General features: G+C 39.2%; 2 protein-coding genes and 1 long non-coding RNA gene across 5 annotated transcripts in view; 2 read left to right on the forward strand and 1 right to left on the reverse strand.

The window, feature by feature from the left end:
• LOC116671177 (uncharacterized) overlaps positions 1 to 8096 on the reverse strand; it is a 10957-nt gene extending 2861 nt beyond the window's left edge. Inside the window, exons 1-3 of the long non-coding RNA XR_004327217.1 lie at positions 8086 to 8096; positions 4195 to 4201; positions 535 to 540 (exon numbers count right to left, since the gene is read on the reverse strand). This is a non-coding gene — a long non-coding RNA (uncharacterized LOC116671177). The remainder of the gene's footprint in view (positions 1 to 534; positions 541 to 4194; positions 4202 to 8085) is intronic.
• gpam (glycerol-3-phosphate acyltransferase, mitochondrial) overlaps positions 1 to 12980 on the forward strand; it is a 17706-nt gene extending 4726 nt beyond the window's left edge. For both annotated transcript variants that reach the window (XM_032502191.1, XM_032502190.1), the window contains exons 4-21: positions 30 to 103; positions 960 to 1073; positions 1558 to 1707; positions 1953 to 2052; positions 2305 to 2441; positions 3135 to 3234; positions 4598 to 4810; positions 5029 to 5142; positions 5391 to 5476; positions 6861 to 6973; positions 7911 to 7981; positions 8434 to 8701; positions 8886 to 9043; positions 10581 to 10658; positions 11024 to 11161; positions 11301 to 11490; positions 11738 to 11796; positions 12082 to 12980. In XM_032502191.1, the coding sequence (XP_032358082.1) occupies positions 30 to 103; positions 960 to 1073; positions 1558 to 1707; positions 1953 to 2052; positions 2305 to 2441; positions 3135 to 3234; positions 4598 to 4810; positions 5029 to 5142; positions 5391 to 5476; positions 6861 to 6973; positions 7911 to 7981; positions 8434 to 8701; positions 8886 to 9043; positions 10581 to 10658; positions 11024 to 11161; positions 11301 to 11490; positions 11738 to 11796; positions 12082 to 12198 (2280 nt within the window). In that variant the 3' untranslated portion in view covers positions 12199 to 12980. The remainder of the gene's footprint in view (positions 1 to 29; positions 104 to 959; positions 1074 to 1557; positions 1708 to 1952; positions 2053 to 2304; positions 2442 to 3134; positions 3235 to 4597; positions 4811 to 5028; positions 5143 to 5390; positions 5477 to 6860; positions 6974 to 7910; positions 7982 to 8433; positions 8702 to 8885; positions 9044 to 10580; positions 10659 to 11023; positions 11162 to 11300; positions 11491 to 11737; positions 11797 to 12081) is intronic.
• Positions 12981 to 16096: 3116 nt separating this feature from the next.
• On the forward strand, positions 16097 to 20995 carry LOC116671442 (FERM domain-containing protein 6). 2 transcript variants are annotated; one of them, XM_032502732.1, is made up of 13 exons: positions 16103 to 16356; positions 17378 to 17468; positions 17663 to 17742; positions 18016 to 18074; positions 18222 to 18471; positions 18559 to 18714; positions 18870 to 18935; positions 19068 to 19136; positions 19257 to 19431; positions 19733 to 19912; positions 20205 to 20327; positions 20430 to 20452; positions 20534 to 20995. In XM_032502732.1, exons 1-13 carry the CDS (start codon positions 16285 to 16287, stop codon positions 20576 to 20578), a joined length of 1389 nt encoding a protein of 462 aa, XP_032358623.1. In that variant the 5' UTR covers positions 16103 to 16284; the 3' UTR covers positions 20579 to 20995. The 2 variants fall into 2 exon arrangements, with proteins under 2 accessions (XP_032358622.1, XP_032358623.1); XM_032502731.1 differs by having other exon boundaries at positions 16097 to 16356; positions 19068 to 19431.
• The last annotated feature ends 1221 nt before the right edge of the window (positions 20996 to 22216 follow it).

A 22216-nucleotide genomic window follows, 5' to 3' on the forward strand; every position in this document is an offset into this window, starting at 1 on the left:
TATAATAATCATTTTTGTTTCGGTCCCAGGACAATCTGTTCAACCCCAGTATTCCATCTCTGGGACTGCGCAACGTCATCTACATTAATGAGACACACACTAGGTAAACAAAGCGAAATCTACTCCAATAAAGTATCACTTTATTTTACAGTATTTTGCTTTAAGCAGTCCCATTTGCTGCCTTGTCCTCTGATGATGCTTTAAATGCCCTTTGCACCATACAACAAGAGCAAGAGCTTGATCTCCCTGTGTATAGTACAATCAATACAGTGCTGGCTGGCGCTGGCCCTCCTAACAACCTGTGTATAATAAATGGCAAGGAAACAGCGAAAGGGAGACAGATGAATAATTTAAAGTCCGTGAGCACCTGACCCATGCATCCAGTGACTGACCTGAGCAGGGAAAACTAAGACACCTTAATACCTCAACCCCAACTAGTATAAACATCAGCTAGGAGTGAATATTTGCTTTTTCAAAGTCCAAGGCAGTCCTTCGGAATGTAGTCTGTTTGCCATCATGTTCCAAATGGCACACAAATAACTGAATTCTATTAGTAGGTAGACAGAGACATCCCAGAGCCAAAATGGGCTGAAGTCAATATGGACAAGATGGAATTGTGTATTTTTGACAAAATCAGCAGTAATCAGTATTGTGTCATGTATAAGTTCAGCAAAGTGGAGAAAAATGACAGCCATTGTTGTAAGAAAGCTGTGTATAATAGATAAAGTCAGCTAGAGCTGATCTTTGCTTCCTAAAAAAACAGTTAAACCTTGCCTTGTGTGTATGTTAGAGTATGCATGCAGTTTTTGATCAAATGTTTGCACAGATCAACACATATTTATTATCACATTTTCTATACAAAATATGTCAATGCATTTGTTTGTCCAGCCATGCATACAGTATATACAAGAATGTATTCACTTCTTTACATGTTAGTGCACATTTGTGTGCTCATGCAGACAGCGGGGCTGGCTGGCGCGCAGGCTAAGTTATGTGCTGTTTGTCATGGAGAGAGATGTCAACAAGGACATGTTCACCAGGAATGTAGTGGACAACGTGCTCAACAACAGCAGGTAACGGTTGGTGTAACAGAACACATTTGCTGGAAAGTGTCATCATAGCGCACCTGAGCATCATGAGAGTATGTAGGCCTAGTTATGGAGTCATAGTGTCATAAAAAACAATGCATCTGTAAAAGAAAAATATAAAGAGGAATAAATGAACAAATAAATAAGTAGGCAAAACATTTGGATACATAAAGAGAGAAAAAATCTGAGAATAAATAAGGAAATGAAAATGTGGAAATATAAAGAAAAATAACAAATGTATAAAAAAATATATAAATATATACGCATTTTCATTTATTTTTCTCATTTATTTGTTAATATATTTTATGTTTTAAATGTATTTATTTATTTATTTTTTCCCTTACCCTAACCCTTCTTATACTTTTCCCTATTTTTGTTGCTATTCCTTAAAGGGCTTAGATGGAAGAAAACCTAATTTAGGTTTGTGTCCACTTACAGTATGTTTGTGCTGTGTTTTGGTCTGTGGCAGAGTGGAGAGTGCTATTGTGACAGTAGCCACAGATTTGGACGCTGCAGCCAGCCAGCCTGGCCAGGAGCAAAAAGCCATCAGTAAAGTCAAGCAGAAAGCCAGGGCCTTCCTTCAGGAGATGGTAGCCAATATTTCCCCAGCCTTTATCAGGTACATTGTGTATACTGGAAATCTCACCTCACTTGCCTTTCAGTCAATGATTGGTATTGCTAGGCTTACAGTATGAGAATATTGTAACACATTACTAGAATTAGCACACATCGTGTGTGTGTAGCTTTACTGTACGCCTTATATTATGTTCCCTTACACTAAAATCAACTAGATTCTGCCACAGCTAAAGTTTCAAGCTCTTTGTTTCTGTTGCATATCTTCACACACTTTTTCTTTATGTTTAGGCTGACAGGGTGGGTCCTCCTAAGGCTCTTTAATGGTTTCTTCTGGAGCATCCAGATCCACAAGGGCCAGCTGGAAATGGTCAAGAAAGCTGCTACAGAGGTCTGCAGAAACCACACACAAAGAAAATAAATTCTACTGTCACAGCATTATTTCCACAACATGTGCAAAGGTGTTTTCAGAACTAACAGGAACCACTCAAATTTGTATCATCATAATACTTTTTTGATGGATGCATGTACATATACATGACATATCCACTTTCACTGCTCAAACTGGATTTTGATAAAGTTCCATTTGCACTGAGAAATGATCTGTGTTTACTTAAAAATCATCTATGTCTCGTCTTTACAGCAAAATGTGCCCATGGTCTTCCTTCCTGTTCACAAATCCCACATTGACTACTTGCTCATCACCTTGATCCTGTTCTGTCACAACATCAAAGCTCCACATATCGCTGCTGGAAACAACCTAAGCATCCCTATCCTCAGGTAAAAAGCCCACAAAGCCACATGTCAGGTTTGATCTGGCAATAAGGAGCATTTCTGCTCTCTGTAAGAAAAAATGCAGAGATCAGTTTGATGTCAGAAGAAAAGGAATTCCTTGGAAATAAATCAGAGAGGAATTAAAACAACTAAAGAGTGAGACTAAAGATTGAGACTGATTTCACATTTGGAGAATAATATTAGCAGCCTGAAAACAGGTGTGGAACCTGTATTTTATCCAGCTTCAATTATTATTTTGAGGATCTAAAACGATCTGCTATAGTACATGAGTGCTTGGGATATAGGTCCCAGAAGTACCAACCTGCGTTATGGTTACCAAGAACAGGAACACACCTAGTGACAGGGTACAAAAGAGGAGACATTAAGAAAATGAAGAAGTGAAAGGAAAGAAAAAAAGTGTGTTAGAGAGATATACACAACTGAATAAAGGCAGGAAGTAGATGCAAACAGGCTTATTCTACATGGTAGCGATCACATTGAATCGTCCAGATCAAATAATCATATTTTTTAAAGAGTAATCACTACAGTACAGTAATACTTAATCACAGTCCAAATCATTGGCATGTTGTTTTTACTGACTACCAACCAACTGAAAATGTTGAGGACACAGCTGCTGCCAGTGTTTTAAAGCTTTGTGCAGAAGCCACTTGATGAAACTTTCTATTTTTCTCATCTCAGCACCCTTATACGTAAACTTGGAGGATTCTTCATACGACGGAGAATGGAGGAGACGGGGGATGGGAAAAAAGACGTTTTGTACAGATCACTCTTACATGCAGTAAGTTGTGTGTGTGTGTGTGTGTGTGTGTGTGTGTGTGTGTGTGTGTGTGTGTGTGTGTGTGTGTGTGTGTGTGTGTGTGTGTGTGTGTGTGTGTGTGTGTGTGTGTGTGTGTGTGTGTGTGTGTGTGTGTGTGTGTGTGTGCTAATTCTGTTACATGATGTTAGTGTTCTCATTTTCAGGCATACTGTACAGTACAATCAGCCTTTTACCTTTTTTGAATAAGTTACTTAGACAGTTCTACTATCCTGTAGTAATGTCTGAACACCTTCTGTAGACTTCTTTAAAACTTCTGCTGCAAAATTAAGATGGTGGTTGGCTCTTGCTTTTTTCCTCTTCACTGACCTAGATCCAATTAATGTGCTATTATTTAGTCTCTGTTGGGACCTTAAGTAGGTTTATATTAGTTGCTAACTACTTTACAGATGGTCACAGCTTTGACTCCTGTGACTGTTAGTTTAGGTCAGGCAAAATCATTTTAGTGGTGTATTGTTTGGCTCAAAAATGTCTATTAAATGATTAAAATATTTATTTTATATTATATTTTATTTTTGTGGACCATTGTTGATGTAAGTAATGCTTAATCTAAATCCAACTATGACGCTAAATGTATTTCCACCCTTGTGTGCATATTGCATTTCAAGAAAGTCACTGGTGCAAAACCCTTAAGAATAGTTTGAATTAGAAATCAGAGGCTGATTAAAACTGGAGAGTTGAGACAAGACTCAACAGTAACGGTGTAGTACTTAAATTTGGTAGAAGATGTAATTTTAATCTGACATGCCTGTGTCACTCAAAGAAATGTAATCAACCAAACTCCCTCACAGGCATATAAAAAAATAAAATAAAAAAAAAAGCCACGTGCTGCTAATTTTGGTCGCTCCCATGAAGGCCGAGCCTGGGCGTCTGTCCTTTTCAAAGCTCACTCTCAATGCAACAGCCCAGATTCCATTTCAGGACAAAGCTTCTCTTCTCAGAATTGTCTACATAGCAAGAGACAGCTGTACTCATCCATGGCTGGATACTGTTACACAACATGGCTGCCTTGGCACGTGCCCAGTCCCCTGCGGTGTGTTTGGCGGTCAAAATGTCTGTGACCACCACCCACTTTGAACTTGTATTCGGGCTGCATATGCTGCAGCTGCTCAGGGTTAACTTTACTTGACCTCTACCTTGTAAAGGAGTCAATATTGTTGTTTTTCAAAGACTTTGCAGCAGATTGCATTTCACTAAAAGTGTTATGACCTTTACACATAATTTGCACATTTCTCTAACTTTTCCCATCCCGTGCCACCTTTTATCATTCATCTTCATTTCACCATTCTCCCTTCAACATTATTCTGTTTCATCAACCTTCCTTTAGTATACAGAGGAGTTGTTGCGTCAGCAGCAGTTTTTGGAGGTCTACCTAGAGGGTACCCGCTCCCGCAGCGGTAAGCCGTCTACAGCGCGTGCAGGCATGCTGTCCATCGTGGTAGACACGATGTGCACTGGGTCGATCACAGACGTACTGGTGGTGCCAGTTGGCATCTCTTATGACCGTATTCTTGAGGGCAACTACAATAGCGAGCAGCTGGTAAGTGCTTGGGTGACGTCTGTTTTTTGTTTTGGTAACAAAGGTGTTTTCTTTCATTTAAGAAAACAGAATAGATATTATGCAGTAGATCTGGCTTTTGAAATTGTAGCTGTAGAAATGAGGTGACAAACATTTTGTGGTGGGCAGGTTAGATAACTAGAATATGTTGTTCTGATAATCAAGTCGACATTATAACCGTCTGAACTTTATCCTAACAGGGCAAACCTAAGAAGAATGAGAGTTTGTGGGGAATAGCATGCGGAGTGTTTAGGATGCTGAGGAAGAACTACGGTTGCGTCCGAGTTGACTTCAACCAGCCCTTCTCCCTAAAGGTGACTGATTGCAGGTTTATATTAACTTTCATACAAATAGAACTACAGCTGTTGTGGCCACATGCCGAGCTTTAGCAGATTTCAGCTATCACTCTTGATTTGAAAGCGCTAAAAAGCGTTGCACAGCTTAAGACTGTAGGAATGTTACAACTAAAGATTATGCTTTCTTTTGGTTTCACAACATTTGCGTTAAAGAAAAAATCTATGTCTTTGGTATTTGTAATTAAGCTTTTGTGTGTCAAACGTAGGAGTACATGGACTCCCAGAGAAGCCGCCATATTCCACCACAAGTGTCCCTGGAGCATACCTTGATGCCCATCATTATTTCTGCACAGTAAGAGCAAATACACACACACAACCCACTCTAACAATCAGTTATATCCTCTTCTGTCCACAAACCAGCAGTTCCAGATCTCCACCTGTGATATTAGGAACTCTCCTGTCCAAACTTAACTTCTCCCTCCTGTTGCTTGACAGCAGGGTCTGTTATCTGACAACCAAGCACAGCTCTTGAGCAGGGGTCACTTCAGTTCAGCGCTTTCCTTTCAAAGAAAACTGATACAGTCATATAGTACATCAACAAGGACAGTGGCGCTCCATCCCAGCTGGTCTTGTGTCACAGGTTCAAAGCTCACGCCAGCAGAGCCGACTGAAAAGACAAATTGCAAATACTGTTTCATAAAAAGTGTCCTACATCATGTATAGTAACACTCCCATGCTAAATAGTAGCCTGTCTTGAAAATATATATTATGGCTGGCTGAGACATGTAACAACTGTGCCACAAGCCTGGAAATAAAAGGAAATAGTCAATGTGAGCCGAAAGAGCCAGAGGTTCAGCAGGGCAACAGTAATTGAATGATCACATTTGGAAACATATTAAGCTTACTTCACTTAAGATTAGTGTTTATTTAAAACACAAGGGGCAGTTTTTTTGCCATCATGCAGACTAGTAGTACATTGGGCAAGATCAAGCCTTTCTGGTGCCCTTCTATTTGCAGTTATGTCATGTTTTTCTAAACTGTCTAAACTAATATCCAATATTATATCAACAAAATTTATATTTATGGTTTCATTCATTTTACTCATAGAAGGAAACTTATTTGTGAAATGAACTGGTGTATTATCCCTCATGTTGTCCTGGGGTCAAATTGACCCGTTTTCCTATATCAATGTTCTTTTTAATTACCCAAAATAACATGATTGATTCCACCCAACACTCTTTGGCAAGTACAAATCTCTATTTTCATTAATTTGGGGGTATCTTATCTATTTATAGCATTTGAAAAAAATAAATTGAATTGATTTTGAAATAATATTGATTAAAAGTTTTAACTTATTCCAGTCTGTGATTATCCATCAACATACTTTCCTTTAATTTTAGTCGAAATAATTCCAAATTTCTGCTTTTCTAACGCAAACAATAAGTACAATTTTCTATAAATAAGGTTTATTAACCATACAATCCAAAAATAACTGTGAAACTAAAGTTAATAAGTTAGTGTTACGTAGTATTTAAAACGTCAAAAAAGTGACAAACATTGAAAAAGGGACAAAAACCTAAGAAAATGTTAACATTGATAAGAGAAGTCAACAAAAGTGTTGATTTTCAATTTGGACGAGAAGACAACACAAAGGTTAAGCATACCGTATCAAGCTGACATAACAAGACAATTATCAATCTTTATGTTTACATATTGAGTTTTTGTTATTCTTCCAGACCTGATGCTCAGCTGTTTGAGGGGCAGGAGGAGGAGCAGCTGAACAGAGAGCTGCCCGATGACATCTCAAGGCGACATCTTATTAACAACCTGGCCAAGCACGTCCTCTTCAGTAAGAAATTCACAAACCACACAGCCACAGGATGCCACAGACATTTTTATGGCACTAGCACATCTAATTTATTTTAAATACTACAGTATGTTTGCTGCGTAATTAGACATTCCTTTTTTATTTTCTTCAGCACATGGTTCTCTTTTTCATCCTGTGTTAAAAGTACACCTGCAGCACACATAAAATATTATCCATCATAATGCCTCCATATTGAAATCCCACACAGCACAGCATCAGTCCATCGGCTTCACATCCCTCAGGGCTTTTTTTGCCACGAGGTAGCACTTCAGAAACCGGTTCTTCCCAGCTCATGCAGCTGCATTCTACTAGCTAGACCCATTTGTTTTTTGCTCTCAGCCAATCACAAAGCCTCCTGCTGGATGGCATGTTGTTTTCAGCCAATAGGATAAGAGGGGGATAAAGAAGTAGGGAGGAATGCAGTACCACTGCTCACAGGCTTTACATCCCTGATCTTGAGCTGTGCTTAAAATGACCACTAGTAACCTCTGTCCTGAGACATGCACACACACACACACACACTACAGTATTTTCTCTGTCTGCCCGATATGTTTCTTATGTAATCATCTCTTTTAGATTTTCTTAATCCTGTGTTATATCATACCCAATTGCCAAAGACAAACCTGGTACATTGTACACTTTTATGTGATTGATAACTTTATTTGATGGTCAGTAAGATGCCAAGTGAATAAATGTATAATATTTAAAATATGTGACATACGGTTAGTCATAGATGTCACTTAGTCCCATCTGTACATACACTTTTAGTTCTTACCATAATCCCTACCAATATCTGACATTAGAGACTTTGGGTCAAGGCTTGTAAATTAAAAAAAATAATATTTATGAAATATTTATGGACGATATTGATAATGTTTTCTGTGTGTTGCTCATGATATTGTCCTTGTTTCTATCACAGCGGCTAATAAGTCATCAGCAATCATGTCCACCCACATCGTAGCCTGTCTGCTGCTGTACAGACACAGACAGGTAAGTCTGGCTGTCTTTCTTGCCCTCTCTATAACACCCTCACCTGGTACTTTGACACTGTATGTATTGGTCAGGTAAAACCCTTTCAACCCTCTGTTCCTCACATTTTTACTCCTCTTTTTCTCCGTCTCTCTTTTTTCCCTGTTTATCTGACTCTTGAGCCCATCACGCTCCCCCCCCCAAGGTGATCCAAATGTCACATACCTCTGCATGATAGTAATGAATGTCCCTCTCTGTTGGAGATCTGGGAGCCGCTGCCCTCTGCAGGCACACTGATCTAAGTGGCTGACAGTGAAAAACAATTACTGAAATTGTCTTCCTGGCTCCAGGAATTGGCCAGTGCTGCATACACATGTACAAAGCATTTTGTTGTACTGAATCCTGGCTTTGATTAGCTTATGGAGTCACACTCATTTTTTGAGCTTCATGTTTTTACCCCCACTTTTTTTCAGGGGGTGGTGCTGTCCAAGCTGGTGGAAGACTTCTTCAACATGAAGGAGGAGATCCTTTCTCGGGACTTTGATCTGGGCTTTTCGGGAAACTCAGAGGATGTGGTCATGCGGGCCCTCCACCTGCTGGGAAACTGCGTAAATGTGACCAGCAGTTCAAATCGCAATGGAGAGTTCACCATTGCACCCAGCCAAACCGTACCAGCTCTTTTCGAGCTCAACTTCTACAGCAATTGCCTTTTCCATGTCTTCATTTCTGATGCAATCATTGGTACGTTGAGCCAAGACGTTGTTGTGTTCTGTGCTCACTCTGGTGTATCACTAATCTTTGACTTGTTTAGGGGTGTGTTGTGAATAAACTTTGCTGTTGACATTTTAAATTCCATCAGTCAGACGCCAGTTTTGCTAAGCTTAGGTTTTTTCTTCACATATTTATTTTAATGCTTTGTCTCCAGCCTGCAGCATCCTGTCACTGCAGCGAGAGCTGGTAGCGGAATCAGAGTCTGACCATCCACCCGATGGTCTGAGTAGCCTCCCACTCAGTCAGGAGAGACTCATTCGCAAGGCCGCTGGGCTCTCGCACTTTCTTGTCAATGAGGTGACAGTGGCACCAGTAAGTTCTTCACATTGTCCCCATCGAAATACTTTATTTTTGAATTTTCTCAGCAGTCAACAGTCACAATTAACTAGACAATACAGCAATCAAATAGAGAAGAAACAGACACAACCACAAAACAAAAACAAAATCACATTTACAGTAGGTTTCATCAAGTAATGTCAAAAAATGGTTTCCACACCTTCAAGAAGTAACTTTGTAAATTCCTTCTGTCAAAAGGAATCCGTTCCATTCTAGCCACAGAAAGCATTTTATTGAGGCACCTCCTGAAACATGGGGGCAGTGGAGACTTTCAATTAAGTAGTATTATTTCTTTTAGCTGCAATCATGCCTACTCTAATAATTTGCTTCTGATGGGGGAGGAAGGACGTCGGTCTTGTTGGAGCAACCAGAAATAGTCTGATTGTAATCCGGCTGGATATTTATCTGACATTGTTTGGAAAGACAGTTAAATATGTCACTCCAGAAATGACCCTAATACTGGACAGTGAGAGATTAAGTGTGACAATGATCCCTCTGAGATACCACATCTGTCACACGGGGGAAACTGATTAAAAAATCTTGTTAAGTTTGGTTTTAGTGCAGTCTGTGTAAGACTTTAAATTGAATTAATTTTATTTAGCGCAAAATGGACCAGCTCTGCGTAGCTGACAAACCTTCCTCCCACAGTTCATCTGACACCGAAGCGCCCAATTACGGCGCCAGGCTTCCAATGTTATCGTGAAAACAGTGACAATGCAGGAGATCAAATGCTTTGAATCAGGCTGAGAGTGAAGTAAATCACAGAAAGTGTAACTCTATAGTTTGATTGTGTGAATTTTGGGATACCCTCAGGTGCAAAATGCCTGACTTGAAGGTAGTGATAAAGATGTTGTTGGTTAAACTTAGTTTGGGGCTAAAGAAAGAAGCAAATGTGTTATCTATGTAATCACTAATACAACACAGCCCTCTTTCCCTCCAGTCCAGAAACACTCTATTTATAAGTGCTGGCTTGAACAAGTGATGGTATGTTATAGGAGTGTATACTGAGCTAGTCAACCAAAAACCAGGGAGACATCAGACCAGTCTTTGTAGGGACAGTCCTACTGCCAGAAAGTGAGAGCCTATTAATAATGCTTAAATATCAGAAGGGGTCACTATCTTTCTAAACTTTATACAGTAGAATGAGTCCAACAAGTGGCAAGAGGACATTTTTTAAGTGCATTTCTGTATTGTAAAACAAACCCCTTTATGTCCTTTTTTTCTTGTTTGCCATGTCTGAAGTGGAATGTATAAAGACAATGACATATGACCAACCCATATCAACATTTGATCTTCATCAGACCTCATGCCATCATACTTAGCACATAAAAGGCATCCTGTCACTGTGTGATTAATCAATTAAGAATGCCTCTAGCTGACACATAGTACTGATCAGTTGTTTTGTTCCTGATGATGCTGTTGATGATTGAAACAGATTTTGAATATGACAATCCACATGGTTCGTTGGCATTGTTTCACCGTGTCTCTCCCTCTCTTCCTGTCTGTTTTTCAGCCCTGTCAGACGATTTACCAGGTTTTTCATGATGCAGTGACCCGGCTGATCCAGTATGGAGTTCTCTATGTAGCAGAGGTCAGTTTACAGATACAGACCTCACAAGTGACGGAAAAGAATAAAAGAAACCACTGTGACTAATTCTGGAAGTTGACTCGCGGGGAACATCTCAGAAAGCGTTAACTATAATTGTTGTGCATTTTGGGCTACTATATGATCCGTAGTTTGGCTTCCGTTGTTGGTGTTGGCCATGCTGCTGTGAACACATGTTGTGCTAATAAGTGGTTAAAAATTACTTCGTAGTCTGGGATATCATTTTTAGATCTAGTAACAAGAAAGAGTGAGGAACATAAGAATAATCACTTACTGTATGTGTAATATGTGGTGGCTCTTTTACATAGCCCTGATGGCCTAATTTTTGTGTTTTTGTTTGTGTGTGACAGGAGGACCAAGAGGAACTGAGTCCCAGCCCCACAGAGGAACCATGGCCCAAAAAGTTCCCTGAGCCCCTTTCCTGGAGAAGCGATGAAGAGGACGAGGACAGTGACTTTGGAGAGGAGCAGAGAGATCGCTACCTAAAGGTCTACTTTTTTAATACATATCTAAAAAGACTATTTTATTTAAGCCAATATAACCTCCACAACAATGGCATCAACTTTCAGAACTGTTTTCAAGTTGTTTGAATAAGCAACATCAAGTCACTGACTTTTTCTGTTCCAGGTGAGCGTTTCCACAGAGCACCAGGAGTTCTTCGTCTTCCTACAGCGACTTGTCAGCCCGGTGCTGGAGGCCTACAGCGGCGCTGCCATCTTTGTCCACAGTCTGAGTCAGCCCATGGCTGAATCCGACTACACCCAGAGGCTCTTCAGATACCTGCTCACCCGCACAGAGAGAGGAGTGGCTGCTTATGGTAGTACTGCAATATTTCCAAACATATACTTCAGAAAAATTGCAGAATTATAAAAAAAAAATCATCATTCAGGCTTCGTTTCAACTTGGAATAAAAAGTTGCTGCGTAATTATAACACATTTCCTTCTGTAATACAAAATTCATTAGTCAACATTTTAACAGTTACTGGAACAAATGTGCTAGAACTAGATTTATGCTATTACTCCTGAAGACTGAATTAACTAGTGAAAAAAAATGTTTTTCCCAGGTGAAAGTGCAACTCATTACCTGGTTAAGAACACAGTGAGGACATTCAAAGAGCTTGGGGTAAGAGAGAGAGTGTGTGTGTGTGTGTGTGTGTGTGTGTGTGTGTGTGTGTGTGTGTGTGTGTGTGTGTGTGTGTGTGTGTGTGTGTGTGTGTGTGTGTGTGTGTGTGTGTGTGTGTGTGTGTGTGTGTGTGTGTGTGTGTGTGTTTAAAAAAATTATGAACACATGATGTGCTGCTTAGAGTTATTCAATGGCACTTTAATGTTAACAAAGTAGGGTTTTGGTTGTGTTCAGGTTCTTCCAGTTTGAGTTACGAGTTTCTTTCTGTGTTGTAATCTTCTGTAGGTCCTGAAGCAGAGAAGAGAGAACGAGGTGACAACTCTGGAGCTGAGCAGCACCTTTCTACCTCAGGCCAATCGGAACAAACTCCTGCAGTACATCTTAGGTTTCACCCTGCTGTGACCGACAAACCCTTCAGCCCTGCTCAGACCCAAGGCTCCTTCCAATAAAGGGCTTCTACTGGTTACTTCTAAACAATCCCAGGTGCTACTCTGTGGAAAGCTTTACCAGGAAGTGCCTTCATGTAACAGCCGCTAACTGTTAGCTGTTAGCCGGAAGAGACTTGAAGCCAGTCTTCCCTTTTTGTTCCAGTCTAGGACTCCCTGTCTTAGAACTGTGCAGCTGATAAACACATGTATCATTCTTTGAAGAGGTATCTCTAGGGATCATCTGATCTTTGTGAACTTTGCTAGTTAAAGTCATGAGGTTTTAATATGATCAAATTTTGAACTATCAGAAAATGTATTCAAGCAGGTAGTTAATAAGAATCACTTTTACAGCAATCCGAACAAAGCAAGCTGCCTTTCGTCTATACAAGTGAACAAGCAAAATATGCATTGAAGATAATGGTAAACATAACTCACAACAAAAGCATTTTTATGTTATGCACTCCACTATCATACAGTAGAAAAAAGTCAGTTTGATGAAACGCTAATTTTGAAAACAAATCTCTGTTCATAGGCCAGAAGACTCTTATTTGTAGTGCATTCAAACGTATGCACTCTAGTGTCATGGAATTTAAAAATGTAATAACTTCTATCCAATGAACAGTAGAGAAAATAAGATTTGTCCCTGCAAAATGGGTACATATACACATTTTCATTTGCAAAACTAAATGTCAAAATCAAAACCTTATAAACAGCTTTGATCAGTTATACGTCACACTTATTGGTTTAAGATATCAAGAAGCTGCAAATCCGTTCGGCTGTGCAAAAATATCTACGTGGCAAACACAAAATGGCAAACACCTGTTGAAGTCCAGTGCAGTCGAAGCCTAAAATCACAAGCATCTAAAGGTAAAGGAGAATTCCGGTCAATTTCCGGAGAGCAGAGCAGCCAGCCACAGCAGGTCAGAAGTTCAAGAGCCCACTGTTGCTTGTTACCTATGCACTCTTGACTCTGAACTCTTGAACTGCAGCTCTCCTGGCTCCACTGTGGTGTCCGGTCACAGCCTGTTTCTACATAGTCATTACTAAGGACAAAACAACAACAAATCGTTTCTTTTTTTTGGTTCGACAATCGACTAGTGTGGACTTTACCGGAAAACAGGAAATATGGATTAAAAGTTATGGATTAACACAACTTTTATGCCTTTTTGTCACATCTACTGCAGTCAGATTCGCTGTGTTCCCTTGGAAGGAATAACTTTACATGGGTAGCACTTGTAATGACATTTTAAACATTTATAGGCTAAAAACACGTTTAAATCTTGCCCTGTTTAAGCCTGTTGGGTGCTAACTCTAGCAGGGGGATAACATGGTGTAGGCAGCACCGATTTGTTTTTGTTTTTCTTGCTACAGACAGCACTCCAAATTTCCAAACAACAGAGCTACGTGTTGAAATCAACCGGAATTCTCCTTTTAAGTGCATTCCAACCACTAATATCTAAGTGCATTCAGTTACACTTTGGTCATAGATTTTGTTGAAAAGTGACTTTGATCTGTGTGTTTGAGTAACACCTTTTTTACTTCTCAATGAATGTTACACAGCACTAAAAATAGTAAAATACCAGCCATTATATCCACGTACGTTCAAATGCAACAAGTTCAGAAACTCTTTGGTCATGCCTTTCAGGGAAAGCAGAGATTTGGGAGTGCCACCATTCGTTCCTGTATTATAAACACACTGTATAAAAGTCGTTCTCGGCGTCACTGCTCTAATGGTTGGGCATACTTAAAACAGGAACTGCATAGTGTGGTAAAAAAATAAAAGGTACATATCCACTGTGTAGCTGATTTAAACGAAAGGTTACGTGTTTACTTTTAAATGCAAATGAGTGAAAATGAAATAATATTCCTTAACTGTCAGGTTTACTCATTCTTTATTGTTGTTGGTTCAATGCTTCATTTCAAAGTTTCAGCACCACAGTCTTAATTCACCAAACACAGTCTGGAAACTTTCAGTAAACACACTTAAAAACCATACCAGAAAGTACATTCTGATAATTCCTGTTTTGGTTCCACAATGCATGAAAATCCAAAAACTACCAAAATAATGAAATTAATTAATTAGCTGATAGTTGAACCTCAGTGCACAGTTTGTGTGCATTTAGCTGCTGAACATTTTCCAGTTTTATTTTTACTGTAAAATAACAAAGGTCTTGTCGTATGTGTGTAATTCTGAACCTGAATATATTTTGCATTTAACATAAATGTCAATGTCAATGTTGGCGTATGAGTGCACACCAACTGAAAAAGTGTGTGTTTGGAAGGGCAGAGTAAGTTTGATGAATTTTTGGGATTATTAGAAGGAATGCTAACAATATGTTCTCAGATTGATAATGTGAAGACAGTTTGAATGTTCGAAAGCAACATCCTTGATCTGTCAGGGCAATACAATTAAAAACAAATCGGGTTACTGGTGGTATACATTTAAGTGAATATTTATACTGAAAGACTTGTTGACGAGGATCAACAACACTGCTTGTTTGCTTTATTTAATAATAGAAACCTGCATATTGTCATGCAATTTTTCAAATGTATGTAAGAAATGTCCCTGAAATTAAAACTTTTGGAGGATCAGTGAATGACACCCAGAGCATGTCGAAGAACAGAAAAGTATGTCTTTTAAATGGGAATGTGATCAGTGGGATTTGATTTACATTCAAAGCATTTCTGAGCCCACAAATAAGTCCCCACGCTGAGAAAACCCTCCGCCAAGATAAAACCACTCTACATACTGTACTGCATGTTTCCTCTGGTCGCCTTTAATCATCGACATTTTAATGTGAACTCTACTTAACCTGAGAATTGTATTTTACAGTCTAGTGTGTGAATTTTGTTGCAGAGAAAGCTAGTTTGTATAGGAGCTAAAGTTAAACTTGTTACCTCTTGAATGTATCTCATCTGTCCCTAAAAAGGTCAATGTGATATCGTAGAGTACTCGATGGAGTCGGTACGGACATGATGCAGTTTTTATGAACTGTGATTATTGTTGAGACTCGTTGCTACTGAAGCTGCATTAACAACATCCCTCTACAACTACAGTATGTAACTTTGTAGGATTTAAAAAAAAAAAAAAAAGCCTGTATCTGGGGAGCAGGTGCCTTTTTAATGCACTGTAGTCGTCTTTGGTTGTGTTTTTGTGCATGTTAACAAAAATGATTTCATGTGGGAATCAAAAAGAACACTAGATTGTAACTTAGAAAAAACACAAGCGCAGAGAACTTGTGGTTACTGTAAGAAGAATCACCAGCTACTAAAAACAAGTGTCACCTATTTTGTTGCTTTCTCAGAGCAAAGCACAATGATCATTGTTAGATTTTGTTTTTAAATAAATTAATGATAGATTAATAATGGTGTCTTCTGTTTTTTTTTTCCAGCGGGAGATTGGACATTAAAAGTTTGGGTATCAGTTATAAATAAAGTTGATTTAATGTAGTTCACTTGTTTTCATCCATAATTTTTCATACCTCGCACAGTATGTTAAATTTGCCCTACCATAATCTCGCCAAGTTTTTTGCAGGCCCTTCCTAGAATTTAATTTCAATGCTAACATTCAAGTAAACATACTTAACAGATAATGTCTGTATGTTTTAAAGCATGTCTGCCAACAGCCCGAGGGCTCAGCTTCTACTTCACACATTCTTGTTTTTGTCCTGTAGCTTCTTTAAGTATTCTGGGCTTTAATTTTAAATTAGGAAATATACAAGAATGTTGTAGAAATGGATACAGCCCAATCACATCTCTGCATTAAGAATCTGTGATAATATGATGTAGAATGTGAGGATTGGATTGTTTTCTCTGTTTTGTATAAACGAGTGAGGAATCATTGCGTGTCATCTTAGGGAGGAAGGATGGCTGGCTTTGGTCGGCCCATGGGAGGACAGTAGTGTGCTTACTAGGACTTGATATTTAGCACAAGCGCTGTTGTTGGAGATGTCCTCCTGGGAGGGGATGGATTGGGGGACGGCCGCCTGGTGCCTCCAATACGACACATCTTCAGTTGTAGATATACGGAGACCTGAGGCCAACTGAAGCTTTTGTTACCATGAGGACGAGGCAGAAACGACAAGTGTGCGTCCTTCTTCCAAACAAGCAGCACCTGGACCTCATTGTCAAGGTGAGTGGCTTTAAAATAATTTTTTATGTCAAACATTTCTGTATTTTTATTAGTAATCTTTTATTTTAATGCAAATCTTGGAACTGGAGAAATATAAAGACCCCACATTTAATTTGACACTAACAGCTGCCATTGATGTGCCAGTATTACACAACATTACACTAAGCTCAGATGTGATTATTTAACCCTTATGTTATCCTTGGGTTGAATTTGATCAGTTTTCAAAGACTTCTATGTCAGAAAGGTTTTCTTAAAACCAAATTGACCCCAAATTACTTAGGTGCATGCATGTACGTTGTGTGGAATCCAAATAACAATTTTCACAGGTAAAATTAACGATTACTTCCATTGAATTTAGTGTTTTATTCAATTTGATAGCATTTGGAAAGAATGTGTGCGCATGCGTGCTCGTGTTTGTGCGTGCGTGCTATATGAGTGTCCTGACTGAACTTTGACATAAACCTAGTCTATAATTTACTGAAACCTTTTAGTCACAATAATTTTAGTCACAATAATATATAATTTCTCAGTTTTTTTTTACTAAAAAAAGTATTTCGTTTAAATTAGGTTTATTGACCATGAATAAAAAAAAACGCTAAAAGAAAAAAAATCTAAAAACGTTCATTTTCTATTTTGACCCAGAAGAACAAGTATACGGTCGGCGGGAGGACAACACAAGGGTTAACATATTTTGGAAACATTAAGTGGACTTCTTCAAACCGGAAATGTTTACCATTATGGGAAGTAAAACTCTAAAACAATAAACTATGGATTAGGTCTAAATCCTTCAAATTTTGACCTACAACAAAACCAAACTGACCTACAACAAAACCAAACCCCAAATGCTGCATAAGTGTGAACCCAAAGCTTACATGCTTTGTATATGCACTTGCTATGCGAGACTGGAAGATGTATGTTAAATAGCGGCGTCGAATGTTTGGCATGATACAGAAATGAAAATGAATGAAAAGTACTCTTACAGTATGTACTAAGTTGGTTGTATGTGTTATGCTTATCTTAGGGGAGCGCCAGAGGCCACGATGTGTTGAACAGTGTGTTGAAGCACCTTGGCGTCAGTGAACTCCAAGTCTTTGGTCTGGCTGTTCTCAAAGGTCAGTCAGTGTCTGTGTGGGAGTTCTAGAGAAAATGTTTTCAATTAATTCCTTGCGGGATGTTGAAATTAAGGGAGGCTGCTGGGAAATAAATAAACAAGAGCCTGTGAAGTTAATCATGAGCAAATATATTGATTGTTGCAAAAAACTCCATTTTCTTTATGCTAATTAAATGTGTGCATTTTATTTCTCAGATAACGAATACCTCTTTCTTGATTCGGAGCAAAAGCTGAGCAAGTACTTTGGCAAAAGATGGAACCGAGGATCCTTAATGGTGAGTTCACACTCTTTTTAGAGCATTAGTGAACTCACAAACAGTGATAATGTATAGTGTATTGCCATGTATTGAGCCAGATGTTCTGTACAAACTAACCTTTGTCCCAATATTGTTCAAGGAAACATTTAGGATCTTAAAACTCAATGCGATTTTTGTATTTTTCTTCAATATTACTTAGACTGCCTGCACAGTAGAAATGTATGCAGAATTCAAAGTGAGCAATATTTCTCTTTGACCCTGTTGAAATGTTCATTATACATTTATTTCCAGGTCCCATTCATCTTATTTCTGAGAGTGCAGCATTATGTAGAGAGTGGGTTACTAATTCTGTAAGTTGGTCTCCCATCAGCATACTATTTCTAAAGAATATTCATCTGTCTGCACACATACAAACAATAATTGTTCTACCCACTGTTTTAATGTCATGTGGTTTTTTCTTTTATATGTAAATTAGATTTTTTATTTGGCTGTTTAAGGAGCAGCAAAGTGCAGCAGCTTTACTACACTGAGCTGAGACAAAAGGTGCTGCATTCACAGAGCTGCCATCAGGAAGCTTTGCTCTTCCAGCTGGCAGCTTCTGCACTTCAAGCTGAAGTCGGAGATCTGGAGCAGAGAGCAGAGCGGAATAATGAAGAGGAGGAAGAGGGGGAAGAGGGGGGAGAAGAGAAAAGACAGGAGAGAAAACACAGGCATTACTTTCTTCCTGAGGATTACTTCCCCTCTTGGGTAAAAAAACGTGTGACCATTTGGAGCTAACCTTACATTTTTATGTGTGTGTGTGTGTGTGTGTGTAACATGAGTTAATGTTCTCAGCTGATACAGCGTCGTGGACGGGACTTCCTGCTCCAGCATTGCCCAGTGTTACACGCTGAGCTGAGAGGTGTGACACGCAGCCAAGCCGTCCTGCAGTTTATAAAAGAGGCCAGCAGCCTGCAGGACGGACCAGTCACCTTCTACAGGATGAGACAGGTCGGACTGCACAGAACCAACCAAAGAAAGCCTCAAAAATACTGTAACTGTAATGACATAGACATATGACTGATGATACATACTGCAACATCTGCTATATGAGCTCATGTTTTATATTTCAAACTCTGCTCCTTTGTCTGTGGTTTTATGTGCAGGAGAAGAAAGAGTCGAGAAGTTCAATTCTTCTTGGTGTGGCAATGAAAGGAGTCCATATTTATCAGGTGGGTCTGTTTGGGATTCTTTTTTTGCATATACACATTCATGCCTGGGTTTGACTGAATACACTTTGTGGAACTTTCTTGGTCAATTCACTCCTGAGTTTGCATGTATTAAGATTTTAAACTTTTCTTAAGGAGGTGGGAGGGAAGCAGTGCCAATTGTATGTCTTTTCCTGGACCGATATTGAACGCCTCACTTTCCAGGTTGGTTCCAAAGATTACATACACACCAGAGCATACTTGTGTTCACATAAACCTGCATATTGCTGCCACTTTCTCTACCCCTGTTTTTGGATTGGATTGTACCTCTCACTTGCTCTCCAGGGCAGCAGGTTTGAAATCGCTGCCGTGGGCTCTCTGTGCCTCCCTAAGCTGGTGTATCATACTCCTTCAGCCACCCACTCCAAACACATCCTGAGGCACCTCAGTGGCAGTCACCGGTTCCACATCATCACCAGAGATGCAGTTGGCTACCTCCACCAGCTGGAAGACATGCAGGGTCAGCAATCTAATTTTTTTAAAAATATTTTGTCAAAGCTGGCTCATTTTAAACTTATCAACAACTGGACTGTGTCTTGATTGGTTCATGATTCTTAACAATGAAAAAATCAATAAATATATTTTTTATCCAAACTATGTCATTGGTAAAACCTCATGAAGTCAATATTTCTCATCCTCTGCCAAAGCATTTTGAAAACAATATCATGAAAACAAATATGGTGGTGCTTTTAAACCAGTATCTCACATAATCACGATTGAAAAGGGTCTTTTTCTTTTACTTTTTCTCGGTCTCTCTGCAGCCAGTCGGTTCTATAAAGAGGCCTACATTTGTGACACAACACGCTTGGCACACAGACTCCAGAGCAACAGCCTCACATCCTCAATGTCTGACCGCAGTGTTGCCGTCGAAACGACCACAGCCTGGTCCAAAGAGGGGGAGGGGGAGGAGGAGGGGGAGGAGGAGGAGGAGGTGGTCACAGGTTAGCTGGAAGGGGAACAAAAACATGTTTCATGATGTTGCAGCTCTACGCAGGCTAATCAGTTTGTCAGCTTTCATTATGTTCTTCCCATCTTGTATACTCTATTTCACAAAATCTTTCATCATGAATGATAACTAATATAAATATAAAGACAGGGAACAATTAGAGCTACTAAACTGGTCCCATAACTTTGTAAAATCCACCAAATATACAAGCTAATAGAGCAAATAGGGCTTGTTGCTGGAAATCAGGAGGAGTAATTGAGAATCTCTGATCTCTATGTTGACTGCAGCAGAGTTTGAGCTGTGTGTGGACGAACCAGAGGAGTTATTTGTCGACAGCCCAGCCGAATTGTCGTGGTTGGCTGAGCAGTCTGTCGATGGAGCTTTGGTGTTACCCTCCTCTTATTGGGCAGGTTAGTCCAACAAAAAGCACAAAGACCTATCTAGAATAAGCTCGATCATGTGTTGACCATTTCATATGCACCACATCCTTTTCTGTGCTCTTTCATTATCAGCTGTTGCCATGGAAATGAAACAGGTGAGCAGATCTCTCTGATTGAACATTTCCAGATAAGCCTTACATCGAGGTTTTCAGTGTGTTTCTCTGATCTTTGTGCAGGTTCTGAAGAGCAGAGCCGATGAGGAAGAGGTTTCTATTGACTAATTTACAGCCAGGGGCAAGAGGGAGTCAATAAAAGCTCACGACAAGAGCCATGATGTTACTGCTCTGATGCTCACATCATAGTTCGGATTATGTACCTAATATATACATTGTGCGGCTTACAAATATTTTATTTTATTTATAAATGAAAATACCTTTATTTTACTTCTTTTTTGAATCAAAGTTCATATTAAAAAGCCCCTAAACACCCACAATCCACCCCCACTGTTCTTCTCACGCATGATATCTAATTAGCGCTCCTCTCAAGACTGTGTGGGAGTGTACACACTGGGCTTGATTGACATTCCCCATATGTTATTTCTAGAACAAATATTCCTTTTTTCCCTTTCTTTACTGAACTGTACCAACAAACATCCAGATGTTATCAAGCACCTAGATAGAAGGTGCATTATTGTATATTATATAAAATATACATATAAGCATTAAAAAATACATATGGTTTCTTTTGTTAAAGTGTGAATGTTTTTTTTCACAGTAACAGTATATGTGTATAGAACAACGACAAAAGTGTAAATATAGCGGCAGGGAATTAGATGACAACATTTTAAATATTACCATTAGATGATGGGGTAATTAAGGGAGCTCTTTACATTCAGCAGAAATAAAATAGAACTAGAGGATAATGATGTACATTCAAGTCATGTCAGTCTCTGCTGCTTTTGCAACTTTAAAAAGTTGCAGCTCAATAGTATTAAAGGTCCCATGAAATGGGGATTTTTGGAAGCTTTTATATATGTCTTAGTGGTGCCCTAATACTGTATCTGAAGTCTCTTTCCCAAAATTCAGCCTTGGTGCAGAATTACAGCCACTAGAGCCAGTCCCACAATGAGCTGTCCTTAGTATGATATGATATTTCTGTGTCTGTAGCTATTGAGGAGGACAGGGCCCCCTCCTTGACCAACTGCCACTTTCCTTGTTTGAAATCCATGATGTCTCTCTCTCATGGGTGGGCCAAATTCTCTGGACGGGCAAAGCAGAGAAAGGGAAAGTAACCTTGCCCCTTCTGACCTCATAAGGAGCAAGATTCCAGATCGACCCATCTGAGCTTTCATTTTCTCAAGGGCAGAGCAGGATACCCAGGGCTCGGTTTACACCTGTTGCCATTTCTAGCCACTGGGGGACCATAGGCAGGCTGGGGGAACTCATTTTAATGTTAAAAAACCTCATAAAGTGAAATTTTCATGCCATGGGACCTTTAAGAAAGATAGTAAAGTTGGGTATGCTATCTTTCTATTTCATTTTAGGTATCTGGGATTTGCCTAGGATTACAACCTAAATGTGCTAACTTTTTCTTTTATCAAGCTTTATTGAAAGACGTGGATATACATCAGGAAACAACATCTTCTCTCTTAAGAGTCTATGTTCATAAGCGAGCAAGGGGGTTACTAAAAGAAAATCAAAACAAAGCAAACAAAAATGTATTGCTTAATATTGGCAGCCAGCTCCAAAAAGCTTGGCTTCTTTTTTAAAACTTTAACTTATGTAAATAAAATTTGGTTAAACTAATTAGTAAATTTAACATATGATAATCTGAATGAAACTTTTTGTCATATTGATTGAATCCAAACAATACATTTCTACACAATCTGCTCTAAAGTTTCTTGGTGTATATATATATAT

This window comes from Etheostoma spectabile, chromosome 21 (genome assembly GCF_008692095.1).
Source record: "Etheostoma spectabile isolate EspeVRDwgs_2016 chromosome 21, UIUC_Espe_1.0, whole genome shotgun sequence".
NCBI classification, from domain to species: domain Eukaryota; kingdom Metazoa; phylum Chordata; class Actinopteri; order Perciformes; family Percidae; genus Etheostoma; species Etheostoma spectabile.